The sequence below is a fragment of the Haliotis cracherodii genome, unplaced genomic scaffold (genome assembly GCF_022045235.1).
Source record: "Haliotis cracherodii isolate W230 unplaced genomic scaffold, xgHalCrac1.p SCAF_24, whole genome shotgun sequence".
Lineage (NCBI taxonomy): Eukaryota > Metazoa > Mollusca > Gastropoda > Lepetellida > Haliotidae > Haliotis > Haliotis cracherodii.
In genome coordinates this window covers 1,623,428-1,644,297 of record NW_027266280.1, presented here as the reverse complement: position 1 = coordinate 1,644,297, position 20,870 = coordinate 1,623,428, and the positions used below count along the sequence as shown (strand labels likewise).

Below are 20,870 nucleotides of genomic sequence, written 5' to 3'. Positions count from 1 at the left end.
CTTACTTAGGCTGATTGGTCCCCTGTAAGTACAACATAATATTCTTACAAAACATACCTCATACCACCCTTACTTAGGCTGATTGGTCCCCTGTAAGTACAACATAATATTCTTACAAAACATACCTCATACCACCCTTATACAGGCTGATTGGTCCTCCGTAAGTACAACATAATATTCTTACAAAACATACCTCATACCACCCTTATACAGGCTGATTGGTCCAATTAACAATATGATGGGGAGCACTGGCTTAGCCTCTTCAACTACACCGTCCCAACTAGCTTGATGAAGAAGTGTTCCCAGTGTTCCTGGGCCTACTGGCTGGGGCTGATACCCTAGTGGGTCGATATGTTAACCTGCACATACATGACTGACAATCTCTTTCCCTTGCATGTGGCAAGCTTGGCACATTACATCATGAGCATTGATGGTTTCTCCTGAACACACAAAATCATTTAAAACAACAAATATTTGTGACATACTGTTTTAACAAGAATATTAAAATAGAAATATTCAATGTTGAGTTGTCCAAACCTGGCATGGGCTAACATGAGAAAATATAACGTCAAACTCTCGACTGCTGAAACTATTGGTTGAGCACAAGCACCTCACTTCACACAAATAGAAGAGCCCCATTAGTTCATATTAGATGCTGAAGCTTTGTTTTTCTGAATTCACCAATATCCCTGTAATAACTATAGAGTCCTGTGTTTCACATTTGTGATATGTTGGCTTGATCAATAAACGAAGTAAGAACCAAATAATAACATTGGTTTCAAAACCGAGATCATAAATGTGGCAGGCATTACTTGATTGCTTGGGTTCAGTCAACCCCCGGTTCCAGCTGACAGGACACCTAGAGGACATAAAGTGTTCTTCCATCACTGGAGCTGCTCACACATGTACATGAACCTTGTTCCCTGTACAATTCCTGCACACTGTACACGAGTGAGTCCCACTTGGTTTACGTAGTCTTCAGTCCCACTTGGTTTACGTAGTCTTCAGTCCCACTTGGTTTACGTAGTCTTGCAGTCCGACTTGGTTTACATAGTTTTCAGTACCACTTGGTTTACGCAGTCATGCAGTCTGACTTGGTTTACGTAGTCTTGCAGTCTGACTTGGTTTACGTTGTCTTGCATTCTGACTTGGTTTACGTTGTCTTGCAGTCGGACTTGGTTTACGTAGTCTTGCAGTCGGACTTGGTTTACGTAGTCTTCAGTCCCACTTGGTTTACGTAGTCTTGCAGTGCCACTTGGTTTACGTAGTCTTGCAGTCCCACTTGGTTTACGCAGTCTTGCAGTCTGACTTGGTTTACGTAGTCTTCAGTCCCACTTGGTTTACGCGGTCTTGCAGTCCCACTTGGTTTATGTAGTCTTGCAGTCTGACTTGGCGATGTGTCGTTGTCTTTTACTTCCTGGTCCGGCTTATCTACAGGTCATATCATGTTCATACATGTTTCATGGACTAAGTTTATACCTCGGCTTAACTATGAGATTGGCTTATCTACGCTTATATTTGGTAAGTCAGCAATATTCCAGCTACTTCATGGTGGCTGGTAGATAACTGAGCCTGGCATACCAGTGGTCAATAGAGTGACAACAATAAAACAACTTCAAGCCATTAGAGATATAAACAAGTGTAGTCCAAGAGTGAAGTACCATATCATTAACATATACACGTTCCTCACAACAATAAGGAGTTTAACTGTTTGTGTCAAATATTCCATGAGTCGACAGTCAGTGAATGACATGACTGACACAAAATGACAAACATACCATAATTGACATGATAAGCACCATGGGTGCTTAGATACTTGACAAGGGGGCAGGCTCGCTTATCAAAAACATACACAAGTTAGATTTGTTTTCAGATATTGATCAGTAGTGAACAAACCTATTTCTAAGATGAATGAAACACTTTTACAAAAATAGACCCCTTAAATTCCTGGTGTTTTCTGTAAAAAAAACAACAAGAAGAAATTACAGACTTTCATGTAAATGTTCAGTTTGTGTATTGGACACTTACTTAGGATAACTTACAGATTGCTCTGAACGTTGAACAGGGGGCACTCATTGGAACAGGGTGCTTAATATGGTGAATACAGTAGATCAAAATATCAATTGGCACATTAAAGTTGGCATGCTCAGAACGGGCTTCTGTACACAACACGACTGTACTCCACGCCAAAACTTTCCACAACTCAGTCAACCTAGACCAATCCCCACTGTGGTGTGTGGTTTGTTTGTTTGCTTGTTGTTTAACGCAGCACTCAGCAATATTTCAGCGGTATCACAGCGGTCTGTAAATAATCAAGTCTGGTTGAGTGTAGTGTGGAGGTGCTTAGAGCGGAGGAGAGGAGTGTGGAGGAGTGTAGTGTGGAGGAGCGTAGTGTGGAGGAGGGTAGTGTGGAGGTGCTTGGAGTGGAGGAGAGGAGTGTGGAGGAGTGTAGTGTGGAGGAGGGTAGTGTGGAGGAGAGGAGTGTGGAGGAGGGTAGTGTGGAGGTGCTTGGAGTGGAGGAGAGGAGTGTGGAGGAGTGTAGTGTGGAGGAGGGTAGTGTGGAGGAGCGTAGAGTGGAGGAGTGTAGTGTGGAGGAGCGTAGTGTGGAGGTGCTTAGAGTGGAGGAGAGGAGTGTGGAGGAGTGTAGTGTGGAGGAGCGTAGAGTGGAGGAGGGTAGTGTGGAGGAGCGTAGTGTGGAGGTGCTTAGAGTGGAGGAGAGGAGTGTGGAGGAGTGTAGTGTGGAGGAATGTAGTGTGGAGGAGCGTAGTGTGGAGGAGCGTAGAGTGGAGGAGGGTAGTGTGGAGGAGCGTAGTGTGGAGGAGGGTAGTGTGGAGGTGCTTAGAGTGGAGGAGTGTAGTGTGGAGGAGCGTAGTGTGGAGGAGCGTAGTGTGGAGGAGCGTAGTGTGGAGGAGAGGAGGGTGGAGGAGTGTAGTGTGGAGGAGTGTAGTGTGGAGGAATGTAGTGTGGAGGAGCGTAGTGTGGAGGAGAGGAGTATGGAGGAGTGTAGTGTGGAGGAGTGTAGTGTGGAGGAGTGTAGTGTGGAGGAGCGTAGTGTGGAGGAGTGTAGTGTGGAGGAGTGTAGTGTGGTGTGGAGGAGTGTAGTGTGGAGGAGTGTAGTGTGGAGGAGTGTAGTGTGGAGGAGCGTAGTGTTGAGGAGGGTAGTGTGGAGAAGCTTAGTGTGGACGAGTGTAGTGTGGAGGAGTGTAGTGTGGAGGAGTGTAGTGTGGAAGAGAGGAATGTGGAGGAGTGTAGTGTGGAGGAGAGGAGTGTGGAGGAATGTAGTGTGGAGGAGTGTAGTGTGGAGGAGTGTAGTGTGGAGGAGTGTAGTGTGGAGGAGTGTAGTGTGGAGGAGCGTAGTGTTGAGGAGGGTAGTGTGGAGAAGCTTAGTGTGGACGAGTGTAGTGTGGAGGAGTGTAGTGTGGAGGAGTGTAGTGTGGAAGAGAGGAATGTGGAGGAGCGTAGTGTGGAGGAGAGGAGTGTGGAGAATGTAGTGTGGAGGAGCGTAGTGTGGAGGAGTGTAGTGTGGAGGAGAGGAGTGTGGAGAATGTAGTGTGGAGGAGCGTAGTGTGGAGGAGTGTAGTGTGGAGGAGCGTAGTGTGGAGGAGGGTAGTGACGAGGAGCGTAGTGTGGAGGAGGGTAGTGTGGAGGAGTGTAGTGTGGAGGAGTGTAGTGTGGAGGAGTGTAGTGTGGAGGAGTGTAGAATGGAGGAGCGTAGTGTGGAGGAGTGTAGTGTGGAGGAGTGTAGTGTGGAGGAGTGTAGTGTGGAGGAGCGTAGTGTGGAGGAGAGGAGTGTGGAGGAGTGTAGTGTGGAGGAGCGTAGTGTGGAGGAGCGTAGTGTGGAGGAGTGTAGTGTGGAGGAGCGTAGTGCGGAGGAGGGTAGTGACGAGGAGCGTAGTGTGGAGGAGGGTAGTGTGGAGGAGTGTAGTGTGGAGGAGTGTAGTGTGGAGGAGCGTAGTGTGGAGGAGTGTAGTGTGGAGGAGCGTAGTGTGGAGGAGCGTAGTGTGGAGGTGCGTTGTGTGGAGGTGCGTTGTGTGGAGGTGCGTAGTGTGGAGGAGCGTAGAATGGAGGAGCGTAGTGTGGAGGAGCGTTGTGTGGAGGAGCGTAGTGTGGAGGAGCGTAGTGTGGAGGTGCGTTGTGTGGAGGTGCGTAGTGTGGAGGAGCGTAGTGTGGAGGAGCGTAGAATGGAGGAGCGTAGGGTGAAGGAGCGTAGTGTGGAGGTGCGTAGTATGGAGGAGCGTAGTGTGGAGGTGCGTTGTGTGGAGGTGCGTAGTGTGGAGGTGCGTAGTGTGGAGGAGTGTAGTGTGGAGGAGTGTAGTGTGGAGGTGCGTAGTGTGGAGGTGCGTAGTGTGGAGGAGTGTAGTGGGGAAGAGTGTAGTGTGGAGGAATGTAGTGTGGAGGTGCGTAGTGTGGAGGTGCGTAATGTGGAGGAGTGTAGTGGGGAAGAGTGTAGTGTGATGGAGCGTAGAGTGGTGGAGTGTAGGGTACACAAGCCCATGATGTCAAGCTGGCTGTGTGAATAAAACATCCATATTCGTTGTACGCAATAATCATAATCGTTTTGTCTTATACAACAAGTTAACAGTGAGTTGAGAAAACATGAAAGCCTTAGAATCTGAATTAGAATCTACATGTGGAATGGTTTCTGGAGAGTGAGGTTTGGCCTTGAAGGTCCACTTTTTGCCCTCTCCCTGGAGAGTGAGGTTTTGTGTGGAAGGTCCACTATTTGCCCTCTCCTTGGAGAGTGAGGTTCGGCATTGAAGGTCCACTATTTGCCCTCTCCTTGGAGAATGAGGTTTGGCCTTGAAGGTCCACTTTTTGCCCTCTCCCTGTAGAGTGAAGTTTTGTGTGGAAGGTCCACTATTTGCCCTCTCCTTGGAGAGTGAGGTTTGGCATTGAAGGTCCACTATTTGCCCTCTCCTTGGAGAGTGAGGTTTGGCATTGAAGGTCCACTATTTGCCCTCTACATGGTTTGGACTGACTGATCTGATCAGCCCACTCTCTGGTTCTATTATTATAATCTAAAACCTTTCTGGAAGAAAAAGCACTCCTGACAATTCTGGAATCGACAACTGATTTCCTGAGAGGGCGAGCGACCCTGACCACACGTGGTGTGAATCTGTCTCGAGCGTTTTTTAACTTTCGTTTGGGGATGGACCCGAGTGTGATTTGTCGGACAGGGAACTGGCGGGGTGTCTGAGTGGAGGACTCTGTTGAAGGCAGATGTGGGGAGGAGACTGTGGAATGTGGAAGTCGGGAATGTTGGGCACTTTGAAGAGATCTTGTGGTGTTGGCGTCGTGGAGCTCCGGTTGGAAGCGGCCTTGAGCTTTGGTTGTGCCGTGAAGATCTCTTGGAGAAGAGTTCATATAGTTGTCATGGAGATCATCTGGAAAGGCCACTGTAGGGAGATCTTGTGGGATGGCTGAACATTCTGATTGAAACAAAGACACAACCTGTGTGTGAGATTGAGCAGAGAGTTGACTTTGCAAGTGCTGGGACACAGACTGGCGTCCCATTGACCCGTTTGTCTGTGGCACTGCACTTCGGTTGAGATCAGTAAAAGATGGGATGTTGTTGTTTCTTGAATTGATGTGTTCAGGATGGTTGGTGCTGGTGGCACCTGAAGAACAGGACTGGCTCAGGTTGGACTTGGCAGAGCTGGGGTCATGTGACATACTGACGTGGATGGTGAGGCAGAAGCAGGTGATGGTTCGATGGGATGCACGATGTGGACACGGGGGACAGTCTGGCACGCAGCTGCACAATAAACATGCACGACATCTGCCACACTGGAACCAAGAGCAGCAGGAGAAGGTAGGTCAAATATGAGGTAAAGCAGACATGGAGTACAATCTAGGAACAAAGAAATAAAGGTAATTTGTAAAACACATTACTTTATTACTGACTGACTGAGCATGGTTTTACACTGCTTTTAGAATTTAATATTCCAGCAGTATGTACATGTTACGTCTGCGACTGATGACGGCAGGGACACCACATTATACCAATGTGGGGAATCAAATCTGGACTTGCGGCGAAGGCTTTAACCACCAGGCCACCCGACTGCCACATTAGTTTATTAGAATTTATGACAGAGAACAAGTGATACTAACAAACTGTAAAAATGAAGACAGGACCAACTCAGGCTAAAAAAATATAATGAGTTTTCTATTTCAACTCATCCCAAATCATGATTTTTCTTGTTTAACTTTTCATCTTCTTTGATAACAGTTGTATGCAGTATGTCTGAATATGTCTGTTTTCAAATGAAGATAATATCTGGCTTATCTACAGTAAATCACAACACAAATATGGAAGTGGCAGAAGAAATGGACAATAGCGGGTTGGCGATAACAACCATGGTGCAACTGGTGAAAAACAAGAAAAAATGTTTTGGGTCAAGGGTGCCAGACTTTGGTCCGTCAGGAAACCGGATAAACACAGACTTTCATGTTCTCTTTTGTTATTTCAGTGGAACATTTGAGGACAGATAACAGTAAATTGTTTGATAGGCATACTTAGAAGTTGACGGATGACAAGATAGACGCAATTTTTATGGATAACAACTTTTTTATTTAATACTTCTTTATTTAATACTTTACAGTATTAAAGAAGTTGTTATCCATAAAAATTGTGTCTATCTTGACAGATAACAGTGTCAAGTGCTTGCTGGAATCTGTACTCCAATGTTGCACTAAAGGAACAAACCAGATATTGTAAATCCACAAGTCTTCCCTGTCTTCATGTAGGACAGAGAGTGGTGTTTATTCTTCCACAGTGTTGATGCTGACAGACAACAGCAAGCTGTATACCCACTGCAGCCAGTGCTGGTGCTGCTCGTGCAACATTACATAAAGACATTGAAGGAAACACACTATCATGCCACACCCTCTGCCCCGCCCTCCACCACACCCTCTGCCATGCCAACTGCCACACCCTTTGCCACGCCCTCCACCACACCCTCTGCCACGCCCTTTACCACGCCCTCTGCCATGCCAACTGCCATGCCCTCAACCACACCCTCTGCCATGCCAACTGCCACGCCCTTTGCCATGCCCTCCACCACACCCTCTGCCATGCCCTTTGCCACGCCTTCCACCACACCCTCTGCCACGCCCTCTGCCATGCCAAATGCCATGCCCTCAACCACACCCTCTGCCATGCCCTCTGCAGCCCAAGTGCTGGACTCATGTCTGTGAGGCAATGGTTATCAAACACCAGTCAGCACTATTCCAGCCATGTCATGTGGCCTGTAAATAATTGAGTCTGGGCCAGAGAAACAAATGGTTGATATGGCAATGTCCCATGCCCTCTGGATACAATGACATACTATCAACCTGTCAGTCAACCAAGTCTGAGAGAGTGACCACCCAATCCATTTCTCCCTCTTACAAGCACAGGTTGCTGGGCACCTACTGCGACCCGGAATCAGTGATCAATGAAAGTGAAGAAGTAAGAAAGTAAGAAATAATTTTAATAAATCAAAGATGCAAGAACCGGATTATGATTAATATTGTATTATTCATGACATGCATATTTTACACATGACGATTGATAAATTTTCAGAAAATTGTATTTACAGCTCCAAAATAATTTGGTATTTGAATACCCCAGACTCATTTACTGAAGAGTACCTACAAGGGAGAGAAGTGATGGAAAAGAAAGTCAAAAGAACAGCAGACAGTTTGACATAGGAGATAACCATAGATAACCTTAAATTAAAATCTGTCTCACTCAGCAATCTTCCAGCTACATGTTGGAAGCCTTTATTAATTGAGTCTGGGCCAGACAATCTAGTGATATCTGGGCAATGATACATGACACACAATCTACCCAGTCACCAAACCTGTCAACCAGATCAATCAAGTCGCCGCTTACGAACCTGCAATCCTGATGGGCACACGAGTAGAGAGACACCAGGTGTCTTGTACAAAAGGAGTGACACCACGGGACTGGGTGTTATACTTACTGCAAGGGAACGTGTGGACAATATTCAGGGGAGATCACTCATGGCCCACGTTGTGTTTGGTTGCCGTACTCATAGCAGCTCTGACAACAAGAACAGGACTATGTGACAGCCAAGCTATCTCTAAACTCCATACAGGGACAAACACTTAACTAGTGCTGCCACAGGTTTGGCTGACTAGCCTAACGACAACATATCTCCACAATATCACGACATTTCAAAATGGTTCTTTAGTTTATTACCAATTTACTCTTCCAAAAGTGAAACTAAACAGTTTTTTGGTCATTCAAAGATTATTGAATAAACTATCCAAATGATGGAAACCTGTGCCTAAAACATTACAAAAATACATTCCCAAAATAACATCGACACAACATGTGGACGATACCTTCCTCTTGCAAGTATTCTTGATATGAAACATCTCAAACAGAGAGTACAAGGGACAACAAACAAGTAAATTCACAGCACAACATATACATTCTGTTGGGTTTTAGATGAAATATGACTTTGAAGACATTAGTCAAATTTGGAAAATCCTGCTATGGTTAATGTGTGCTGTGAGTGGGTACCTTCACCGGTGATGATGCAGTGTAAGAGGAAGTGAGGCATTCCCTGGGTTAGCATCCCAACAACTAGGAGCACATCAATACATTCATCTTATCACATAAGATTCAGATCTTTAACAATATGATACCTCTCTCAGTGAAGATCCAACAACCCCACTATAGAAGGATGAGCTTGTGTGGGGATCTTTGACACCCAATATAAATGAAGGATGGATGGGTTCTTGAGTCAAACAGATAACAACATTTTAAAATGGCTTCATGCCTTACTTGGAAACTTCAATATTCACAAAAGAAAAACACAAAACATAAAGATCCCTATTGCATGTAGATGCCATGGTGCTCAAAACGATAGGGTGTATAAATATCCTCAACATCATAATTGTTGCGGACTTTATTATTTACATTCAGAACTGACCTTTGAAGTTCTTTTTCGAAAAAAAGAATTCAGATATGCTGGTCTGAATGCTCTGCTCACTTTTGAGAGTTTAGAAGCCTAACGCTGATTTGAAACATCACATGGAATGACGTCCGATGCTGTCGGATCTTCATAAATAAAGGTACCATACAGGAATACAAGATCTGATCTTATTGACACAATGCAGCATGTCTTGTGTAACCACAATTCATCATCATAAACACAGCGCTGCAGACAAATATTTTCTCAGCTGGAATATGTAATAAATTCACAGCTTTTTATCACATTCTAAACTGCTTCGTAGCAAGTATTTTATTCCTTTTTTTTGTGAAATATGTGATGTATTCCAGCTGCTGACTTTTCTCTACAGCGCTGACAGGTGCCTGCTCTGTGACAGAAACACAGTGCCCATCACAAGGACATTGACCCCTCTCCCAGGATGACACTCTCAACACAATACATTACAAACACTTCATTGTGTTATCATACAACAAAAATTATCATCAGTCTTGTAATACATGTTTGAGTCATATGGTCCTATTCTGATCCCGTGTACTCAATCCTTAGTGTTGTCCATACTTACTGCACACAAGCCCTCAGCACCTTGGGATCCACAGCACTGGCAGAGTAGAAGCTCAATACACCCCATCCTCTGTAACACACATATAAAAGGAGTTGAGACACAGCTCAATACACCCCATCCTCTGTAACACACATATAGAAGGTGAGACACAGCTCAATACACCCCATCCTCTGTAACACACAAATAGAAGGAGGTGAGACACAGCTCAATACACCCCATCCTCTGTAACACACAAATAGAAGGAGGTGAGACACAGCTCAATACACCCCATCCTCTGTAACACACATATAGAAGGTGAGACACAGCTCAATACACCCCATCCTCTGTGACACACATATAGAAGGAGGTGAGACACAGCTCAATACACCCCATCCTCTGTGACACACAAATAGAAGGAGGTGAGACACAGCTCAATACACCCCATCCTCTGTAACACACATATAGAAGGTGAGACACAGCTCAATACACCCCATCCTCTGTAACACACATATAGAAGGAGGTGAGACACAGCTCAATACACCCCATCCTCTGTAACACACACATAGAAGGAGGTGAGACACAGCTCAATACACCCCATCCTCTGTAACACACACATAGAAGGAGGTGAGACACAGCTCAATACACCCCATCCTCTGTGACACACATATAGAAGGAGGTGAGACACAGCTCAATACACCCCATCCTCTGTAACACACATATAGGAGGTGAGACACAGCTCAATACACCCCATCCTCTGTAACACACACATAGAAGGAGGTGAGACACAGCTCAATACACCCCATCCTCTGTGACACACATATAGAAGGAGGTGAGACACAGCTCAATACACCCCATCCTCTGTAACACACATATAGAAGGAGGTGAGACACAGCTCAATACACCCCATCCTCTGTAACACACATATAGAAGGAGGTGAGACACAGCTCAATACACCCCATCCTCTGTAACACACATATAGAAGGAGGTGAGACACAGCTTAATACACCCCATCCTCTGTAACACACATATAGAAGGGGGTGGGACACAGCTTAATACACCCCATCCTCTGTAACACACATATAGGAGGTGAGACACAGCTCGAGCTCAATACACCCCATCCTCCGTAACACACATCTAGAAGGAGGTGAGACACAGCTCAATACACCCCATCCTCTGTAACACACATATAGGAGGTGAGACACAGCTCAATACACCCCATCCTCTGTAACACACATATAGAAGGAGGTGAGACACAGCTCAATACACCCCATCCTCTGTAACACACATATAGAAGGAGGTGAGACACAGCTTAATACACCCCATCCTCTGTAACACACATATAGGAGGTGAGACACAGCTCAATACACCCCATCCTCTGTAACACACATATAGAAGGGGGTGGGACACAGCTTAATACACCCCATCCTCTGTAACACACATATAGGAGGTGAGACACAGCTCAATACACCCCATCCTCTGTAACACACATATAGAAGGGGGTGGGACACAGCTTAATACACCCCATCCTCTGTAACACACATATAGGAGGTGAGACACAGCTCGAGCTCAATACACCCCATCCTCCGTAACACACATCTAGAAGGAGGTGAGACACAGCTCAATACACCCCATCCTCTGTAACACACATATAGGAGGTGAGACACAGCTCAATACACCCCATCCTCTGTAACACACATATAGAAGGTGAGACACAGCTCAATACACCCCATCCTCTGTAACACGCATATAGGAGGTGAGACACAGCTCAATACACCCCATCCTCTGTAACACACATATAGAAGGAGGTGAGACACAGCTCAATACACCCCATCCTCTGTAACACACATATAGGAGGTGAGACACAGCTCAATACACCCCATCCTCTGTAACACACATATAGGAGGTGAGACACAGCTCAATACACCCCATCCTCTGTAACACACATATAGAAGGTGAGACACAGCTCAATACACCCCATCCTCTGTAACACGCATATAGGAGGTGAGACACAGCTCAATACACCCCATCCTCTGTAACACACATATAGAAGGAGGTGAGACACAGCTCAATACACCCCATCCTCTGTAACACACATATAGGAGGTGAGACACAGCTCAATACACCCCATCCTCTGTAACACACATATAGAAGGAGGTGAGACACAGCTCAATACACCCCATCCTCTGTAACACACATATAGGAGGTGAGACACAGCTCAATACACCCCATCCTCTGTAACACACATATAGAAGCCCAGCTGAGAAAACAGCTCAATACACCCCATCGTCTGCGAAACATTCCCATATATCAAATAATTATTGTATATGTGTCAAATATATCAATACCCCTCACTCTTGTCACATTATAGTTGTCACTGTGGAGGCATGATCATAGTGGATGCAAGGAGCACTGGACCATGGAATGGGACGTGATGAAAGTGTTACCATGGTTACTATACATTAGCCAATAGGTTTGCATGTAATAACATACAAATTAGGAGATATCAACAGTGGTAATAGAACAGTGAACAGAACACAAAACTGAAAAAAATCATGTTTTTGTAACTTGTGCTTTCAAACAAAATCTCTTCTTCCTATGTGCATGTGTACACAGTGCATTCGTGTCATGTGTACATGGTGCGTTTGTGTCATGTGTACATGGTGCATTCGTGTCATGTGTACATGGTGCATTCGTGTCATGTGTACATGGTGCATTCGTGTCATGTGTACATGGTGCATTCGTGTCATGTGTACATGGTGCATTCGTGTCATGTGTACATGGTGCGTTTGTGGGTATCCATTATAAAGTTCACTATTACATGCTACTTGACAACCTGACTGCATTATTGCAACCATCAACCTCCTTCTCAACTTCTACAACTATGACAACTAGAGGTGTGTTCGTACTGTACTGCTTCGGAACAATCGGATATATCCAAGTGAGCTCTACTGCTTCTGAAGAATCAGATTATCGAAGGTGAGCTCTACTGCTTCTGAAGAATCAGATTTATCCAAAGTGAGCTCTACTGCTTCTGAACAATCAGATCTATCCAAAGTGAGCACTACTGCTTCTGAACAATTAGATTTATCCAAAGTGAGCACTACTGCTTCTGAACAATCAGATTTATCCAAAGTGAGCTCCCATGTAAGGATCAGTTCATCATGACAGCACATGATGACCAACAAACGCTGTTTGGTATCGCAGTACAAAATTGTACACCACATTGTTCCACAGTGAGGAGATGTTGTGATTCAGAGTAAAACTTGAATAGTTGGAAGGTCAGACACTGTGTTAAAAAAGACCCATAATTCTGACAAATTTCAAAATAGCAAATGGCAGCAGTTAAAGTAATGACAAATTTGAATATGTGCAGTTTCATAGAAAAATGTTAAAAGGTTTTCATCTTATGGCTCAGAAATGAACCCTACCTTCTTTCGAGACAAAGTCAAAATTGTTTCCATGGAAACATAAAAAATACAATTTTGACAAATTTCAAAATAGCAAATGCCACCAGTTTAGTTAATGACCAATAAGCATATGTGCAGTTTCATTGAAAAATTCATGCAAATACATCCCCTCTCTGATTCTGTATACGAGTTGTATGTCATTGAAGGTTTTTCACCTAGAATCTGGATGTAAGCTTTAGAACTGTTTCAACAATTTTCTATGTAATTTACACTTGTACTTTTACCTGAAAGTTCACCTCACAATCAGCTCCATGTAATGATTCGTTTCATACATTGCTTAAGTTCTATCAACAATTTTTCCAACTACCGCAGTTTTTTTCAGAATCACAACACCTGAAAGTGTGGCCTTCCCAGAAGAGCCGAATGAACACAACATATACAACATGCACACCACGCGACATGTGCCCTGTGTGTTATACCTGACAGCAAGCCTGGGCGTCCTGCAACAGAGGGGGCGATTAGCAGCATGTACAACATGGATAAATCTACCATTCAACACCAAGTGCCCTTGACAGGCAAATCGGGAATTAGTGTCCTTTTCAAAACTGTAGTACCTGTATGAATATTACCTGTATGTATAACCTGTATGTATTACTTTTTGGTTTTGGTTTGTTGTTTTATAACCTGTATGTATTAAAGGAATGTATAACCTGTATGTATTAACGGAATGTATAACCTTTATGTATTACCTGTATGTATTAAAGGAATGTATAACCTGTATGTATAACCTGTATGTATTACCGGAATATATAACCTGAATGTATTAACGGAATGTATAACCTGTATGTATTAACGGAATGTATAACCTGCGTTTATAAAAGACTGAAATTCACCCACTCAGAGCTGGTCTATAATAACGCAAGTGACCATAGATTCATAGACTGCGGACATGACACACTGCTGGAATGACTGTCAGCATGCACAAGGAGGTTACGATTTCATTCTGTTTCACCATCTGCACCAGGTGCAACCGAATATATTAATCAGGTTGCACCACCAAAATATTGGCTGCACCAGTTTATTTGATAATTGAAACGCTGTATTTGCAGTTATTTTGAATATTAAATAAATTCAAAAAGAAAATAAATTTGAGAATGTGTTCCAGTATTTTACTTGGAGTAAATGTGTATATGGCTTCTCACATAATGATACCCAGTAAACAACCTTAAAAAGAAGTTTCAAAGTGTCTGACTGATGTGATTGTAACCGCATGAGTGACTGTTCCATTGGTAATTGTGAAGAATTAGTTCTGCAAGTTCAGTGCATTCAGACCACCTGTGTATTTCACTAATTTCTTAGTATTTTTTTTGTTTCCCCAAAGATTTGCAGCCAGTTCTACAAGAATTCACTTTTCAACTTCTATCAAATATAACTTCTGACGGGCACTTGTGGTGAGACATTTTACCTTCACTGGGAGCAACCCATCTTCCCGAGCCAAGAGTGTCCACTAGCCTTTTTATCGAAGTCTTGTTTCCACCCTTGCCACATCAAGACCCACTTTCCTGTGCTAAATATGATTGGACTATCTCACACACCGATAGTCCAATCAGAGAACTTTTCACAAAATCAACATCCATGACTGGTACACCTGCGTATGAAAGTGAATTACCGCTGCCAGTCTTCGTTGACACGATTGCCTATGTCTGTATGTCAGGGATGAAATCTCAAATGTTTTCGTTATCTGTAGCTCGCAATCCCAATCTCTGTGAAGCTATACAAGATAAGAACAGCAATCTAATTGGATATCGCGTTTTCATTACAAGGGGCACAACTCTACACGAGGTGGCGCCAGGGTCGAGCTAAGGAAAGTGGCCTTGATGTGGCAAGGGTAAAACTAGGCTAGGAAGATGGGCGCAACCTTGCAATAAAAGTTACCTGCAATAGCAATGTTTTACCTGAACTGGTACAGTGTGGATATAGTGAAATCGATCCCTGACAAGTAATCTGACCGTAACACACTACTGTGGCAGTGGAGGCAGTTGTCAGTGTATTTGTAGTGATCATCAGTGGCAGCATGGTGGGAGCCTGTACAATGTCAAATGTTGTTGTGGCTAGATTTTAATAGTTATCAGTGGCGAGCGAGTGTAATTTAGAGTTAATGCTTCCGGTTGTCTGTTTGAGATGTTTGTGGATGGGACAGTAGACTAACATCTAGTCTCTGAAATGAACATACCGTACAGAAAAAAACAGTTGTTCAATTATCTTAAAAAAATAATATAAAAAGGAGCCAAGAAACTCTCTGATACTGCAGTAATCTAGACTTGCCAAACTTTATAGACTTGCATGGGCTGTATTTCATATATTTGTATCAGGGTGTGCAAGACAGACTAGATGGGACAGGTACCAGAAGGCTGGATGTCAGTATCGAAGAGCGACTTAGAATCAAGATCTTTCTTCGACCTGCATTGTGTCTATCTACATGCCCAGTGTGGAGTGGATACCTATTTGAAAATACTGAGTTACTAACACCTTCCAACACTTTTCAGGATTCAAGAACAGAGCCCGGCTATTTCAAGACATTCGACAGTGACAAAATGCTGGAAGTTTGTGAGTGCACTAGCACAGTGTAGGGCATGAAACTTATTGCTGCCACCACACATTTCACCCACTGGAATACCTGTATGCCTGTATTGAAAAAACTAAAACTGTGTTTGAACTTTATAAGGCTTAACCTTTATGTTTCAGTTTGGAAATCCCCTCATGACAATACTTACCTTTCTGTTGGGGCAGATGGAGTCAAGACATGACGTCACAGTGGGACTCTTGCAGCAGTTACAACATTCTGCCAACTCGGCACAACAAGCACAGCTTTGTGCATCCTCGTCAGACTTGGCGCACCATGACCCACACTCACATATACCCCGAGACTGAAACAACCACATACATGCATGTTATCTAGATGGATCACTGATACAGACAACAGCTCCTGGATCACCGATATAGAACACAGCTCCAGGATCACTGATACATAACATAGCTCCAGGATCACTGATACATAACATAGCTCCTGGATCACTGATACATAAAACAGCTCCTGGATCACTGATACATAACATAGCTCCTGGATCACTGATATATACCACAGCTCCTGGATCACTGGTATATACCACAGCTCCTGGATCACTGATATATAAGACAGCTCCTGGATCACTGATATATACCACAGCTCTAGGATCACTGATATATAACATGCTCCTGGGTCTCTGATATATACTCAGCTCTAGGATCACTGATATATACCACAGCTCCAGGATCACTGGTATACACCACAGCTCCTGGATCACTGATATATACCACAGCTCCTGGATCACTTATATATACCACAGCTCCAGGATCACTGATATATAACATGCTCCTGGGTCTCTGATATATACCACAGCTCCTGGATCACTGATATATACCACAGCTCCTGGATCACTTATATATAAGACAGCTCCTGGATCACTGATATATAAGACAGCTCCTGGATCACTTATATATAAAAGACAGCTCCTGGATCACTGATATATAAGACAGCTCCTGGATCACTGATATATACCACAGCTCCTGAATCACTGATATATACCACAGCTCCTGGATCACTGATATATACCACAGCTCCTGGATAACTGATATATACCACAGCTCCTGGATCACTGATATATAAGACAGCTCCTGGATCACTGATATATACCCCAGCTCCTGGATCACTTATATATAAGACAGCTCCTGGATCACTGATATATACCACAGCTCCTGGATCACTGATATAGATACCACAGCTCCTGGATCACTGATGTATAAGACAGCTCCTTGATCACTGATATATACCACAGCTCCTGGAACACTGATATATAAGACAGCTCCTGGATCACTGATATATAAGACAGCTCCTGGATCACTTATATATAAGACAGCTCCTGGATCACTGATATATACCCCAGCTCCTGAATCACTGATATATACCCCAGCTCCTGGATAACTGATATATACCACAGCTCCTGGATCACAGATATATAAGACAGCTCCTGGATCACTGACATATACCCCAGCTCCTGGATCACTTATATATAAGACAGCTCCTGGATCACTGATATATACCACAGCTCCTGGATCACTGATATAGATACCAAACTCCTGGATCATTGATGTATAAGACAGCTCCTTGATCACTGATATATACCACAGCTCCTGGATAACTGATATATACAACAGCTCCTGGATCACTGATATATAAGACAGCTCCTGGATCACTTATATATAAAAGACAGCTCCTGGATCACTGATGTATAAGACAGCTCCTGGATCACTGATATATACCACAGCTCCTGAATCACTGATATATACCACAGCTCCTGGATCACTGATATATACCACAGCTCCTGGATAACTGATATATACCACAGCTCCTGGATCACTGATATATAAGACAGCTCCTGGATCACTGATATATACCCCAGCTCCTGGATCACTTACATATAAGACAGTTCCTGGATCACTGATATATACCACAGCTCCTGGATCACTGATATAGATACCACAGCTCCTGGATCACTGATGTATAAGACAGCTCCTTGATCATTGATATATACCACAGCTCCTGGATCACTTATATATAAGACAGCTCCTGGATCACTGATATATAAGACAGCTCCTGGATCACTTATATATAAGACAGCTCCTGGATCACTGATATATACCCCAGCTCCTGAATCACTGATATATACCCCAGCTCCTGGATAACTGATATATACCACAGCTCCTGGATCACTGATATATAAGACAGCTCCTGGATCACTGACATATACCCCAGCTCCTGGATCACTTATATATAAGACAGCTCCTGGATCACTGATATATACCACAGCTCCTGGATCACTGATATAGATACCACAGCTCCTGGATCACTGATGTATAAGACAGCTCCTTGATCACTGATATATACCACAGCTCCTGGATAACTGATATATACAACAGCTCCTGGATCACTGATATATAAGACAGCTCCTGGATCACTGATATATAAGACAGCTCCTGGATCACTGAAATATACCACAGCTCCTGGATCACTTATATATAAGACAGCTCCTGGATCACTTATATATAATACGGCTCCAGCATTACTGATATATTACATAGCTCCAGAATCACTGATATATTGCACAGCTCCAGAATCACTGATATATAACATAGGTACAGGATCACTGATATATAACACAGCTACAGGATCACTGAAATATAACATAGCTCCTGGATCACTGGTATATACCACAGCTCCTGGATCACTGATATATACCACAGCTCCTGGATCACTTATATATACCACAGCTCCAGGATCACTGATATATAACATAGCTCCTGGATCACTGATATATAACACAGCTGCAGCATCACTGATATATAACATAGCTCCTGGATCACTGATATATAACACAGCTGCAGCATCACTGATATATAACACAGCTCCAGGACCACTGATATATAACATAGCTACAGGATCACTGATATATAACATAGCTGCAGCATCACTGATATATAACACAAGTATTGACTCACATCATCATTCACACTGGGTATTAATCATGCTGGCAGTTTTCTTTGGGTATTCAAAATATTTTTAGTAAGTCTCCTTGGTATGGTCTATTAGGTACATTTAAACCCAGCAGTAAACATTTTCAAAAATAATTCTACATAAAATGTTGTTTCAACATGTTCAAGATACTTGTAATAATTACAAATTACCAGGGTTTGTGGCTCCAAACTGTACAAGGCTGTATATCCATGATAGGGCATACTACCTGGACAAGGACACCTTCATTTCAAATAAACACCACTTTCTTTCTCTGCTATTAAGACTTGATGATGTTCACTACTCCACATTTGATAAGGATATGTTTCCATGATGCACAAAAATGTTTCTCAACATTTTTCAAGTGTATACTTATCATTCCTATCAGTCGTTGAGAATTATAAAATACATCAGTCTTGCAGTCAAAGATTTTTTGACTACTGCTGTAAACATTGTTTCTCGCATGTCACTTACGGAAACATCTAGACCGAGATTGGAAAGGAGATCTTGGAGCACAGTCCATAATTCGACTCACCACAAGGAAGTATCTGACCAGGATGATGATGATGATCAGCATCACATAACCCCCGACTGCCAGGCACACGATGGCCGCCACAGGGAGGGCCAGCTCACTCTCACCACCCGTCGCAGGGTTTGAGCCCGACTGAAACAAACCATCACTTCATCACTGCACTACACGTCTTACAATAGTGCATGGAGCAAGGCAGAAACATATTACAATCTCATTGTTATTACTGAAGACCAAACATAACCTGACAAAGTAGACAGTCAAGCAAGACAGTCCTGCTTGACAACGGTATAACAAACTACACTGAAACATCACTATAATTGTATATAAAGTTGTTACAAATAAATTGGGTCTACTTTGTCATCCAACAACTTTTAAGAAATGGTGATCAACAATTCAGATACAACTTCTTGTCATACATCTGTGTCAGAATGAGTCCACCACAAAAATATCACGATATGTAAACCATTATTAAATTTTCTAATTAAATCATGTGAGTGAGTGAGTATGGTTTTACGCCGCTTTTAGCAATATTCCAGCAATATCACGGCGGAGGACACCTGCAATGGGCTTTACACACTGTACCCATGTTGGGAATCGAACCTGGGTCTTCGGCATGACGAGCGAACGCTTTAACCACTTGGCTACCCGACCGCCTAAATCATCATGTTATCATGGTTGGTGAAGCAGACAAATTCTTTTTTTTAACATTCTGAAGCATAATTATTTTTTTCATTATTTTTGTTATATTTGTTTTATTTACTGACTTTACTGCATTATTTAACTCCAGGATGTCTGATAAGACATCTGGGACATTCACGGATGTTACATAGCAGGAATGTATTAAATGATGGGTCCCTTATAAATAACCCCTCACATTGGACATGCTGATCCTGCATACAACACATGTGACTCAGTGCGGTGCTGGCATCTCGCAGGAACAGTTGTGTTAGAGCTGTAACTTATCTGTATCGTCCAGCCATCGCTAGTTCTGTGACAGACTATTGGTGTTGGAGAAACATCGCCGCAGCTGCTTGTATCTTGGATGACACCTGTCACATAAAAGTGATGAGTTTGTTAAGATTAGCAATAACATAAAAGTTATCACTTTTAATTTCAAAACATCCACTGTACATGTTACACTTGTAGGTATTTGAGGATGTTTCATTCTGTGCCAAAAACCTTTTCAGTCCACTAGCCTGAACTTGACTCTTGGCAACATTTTTATATGCGGCGTTATTAGCTGAGCTTACTAGGCCAAGCAATTTGACCCAAAAAATATATTGAAAATAAAATGCTTTCATAAACTGGCACTTGCTATAAAATGAGGCGCTGCAGCATATATTTAGTGAATAAATATTGAAAACTCTCAACATTGCAGAGCTTATTCAATGACATTGTGTGAAGAGATGACAGATCACTGAGCTTTTGTACATGCGATGACTCCTGATGTCACAGTGCATTGTTTTGCCGGTGTATCTGGCAACAAAATATCACAAATTACGTCAAAGGGTATTATGACTTGTTTGAAAAGTATTAGTACTGTATTCTAAAGGTAGGACAGCACGACTAGGTAAATTTTCACTAAGTTTAACAAAGTCTATGGTTAGCTGTCGGTTAACAATCCAAAGGTCGAGAGTTTGCATCCGATGGATTCTCAAAATAACTGGTTGCTTGTCTTAATAATGACATGTGACCAATGGCAGATATTGTCCTAATGAGAAGTTGTGCTTTATTCTAAAGGTGCTCCAAAATGAGATGAAATGGGCAGATCTGAATAAACATAACACGATAAAAGCAGCACCGTTATATTGATGTG

The 20,870-nt window shown here is 43.1% G+C and overlaps 2 protein-coding genes across 2 annotated transcripts; one reads left to right on the top strand and one right to left on the bottom strand.

Moving 5' to 3' along the window:
• Nucleotides 1-288: 288 nt before the first annotated feature.
• On the top strand, nucleotides 289-4,520 carry LOC139472553 (probable serine/threonine-protein kinase kinX). Its single transcript, XM_071255023.1, has 4 exons — nucleotides 289-341; nucleotides 2,333-3,086; nucleotides 3,128-3,487; nucleotides 3,522-4,520. The coding sequence occupies exons 1-4, from the start codon at nucleotides 289-291 to the stop codon at nucleotides 4,518-4,520; spliced, it is 2,166 nt and encodes a 721-aa protein (XP_071111124.1).
• On the bottom strand, nucleotides 4,173-19,972 carry LOC139472444 (uncharacterized). Its single transcript, XM_071254922.1, has 7 exons — nucleotides 19,929-19,972; nucleotides 19,058-19,186; nucleotides 15,689-15,841; nucleotides 13,394-13,414; nucleotides 9,529-9,597; nucleotides 7,968-8,047; nucleotides 4,173-5,787 (listed from the first exon to the last, which is right to left on the bottom strand). The coding sequence occupies exons 1-6, from the start codon at nucleotides 19,935-19,937 to the stop codon at nucleotides 8,006-8,008; spliced, it is 423 nt and encodes a 140-aa protein (XP_071111023.1). The 5' UTR covers nucleotides 19,938-19,972; the 3' UTR covers nucleotides 4,173-5,787; nucleotides 7,968-8,005.
• Nucleotides 19,973-20,870: the final 898 nt, after the last annotated feature.

What these genes read in the sequence shown, in the direction of transcription:
- LOC139472553 (XM_071255023.1), top strand. Translation starts at nt 289, where the DNA reads ATGAAGAAGTGTTCCCAGTGTTCCTGGGCCTACTGGCTGGGGCTGATA. An exon ending in TGGCTGGGGCTGATACCCTA is followed by an intron (nt 342 to 2,332) that starts GTGGGTCGATAT and finishes GGTTGAGTGTAG; the next exon opens with TGTGGAGGTGCTTAGAGCGG. An exon ending in AGGAGAGGAGTGTGGAGAAT is followed by an intron (nt 3,488 to 3,521) that starts GTAGTGTGGAGG and finishes GGAGGAGTGTAG; the next exon opens with TGTGGAGGAGAGGAGTGTGG.
- LOC139472444 (XM_071254922.1), bottom strand. An exon ending in TGGTCAGATACTTCCTTGTG is followed by an intron (nt 15,842 to 19,057) that starts GTGAGTCGAATT and finishes TGGTTGTTTCAG; the next exon opens with TCTCGGGGTATATGTGAGTG. An exon ending in ACGCCCAGGCTTGCTGTCAG is followed by an intron (nt 9,598 to 13,393) that starts GTATAACACACA and finishes TGTGTGTTACAG; the next exon opens with AGGATGGGGTGTATTGAGCT.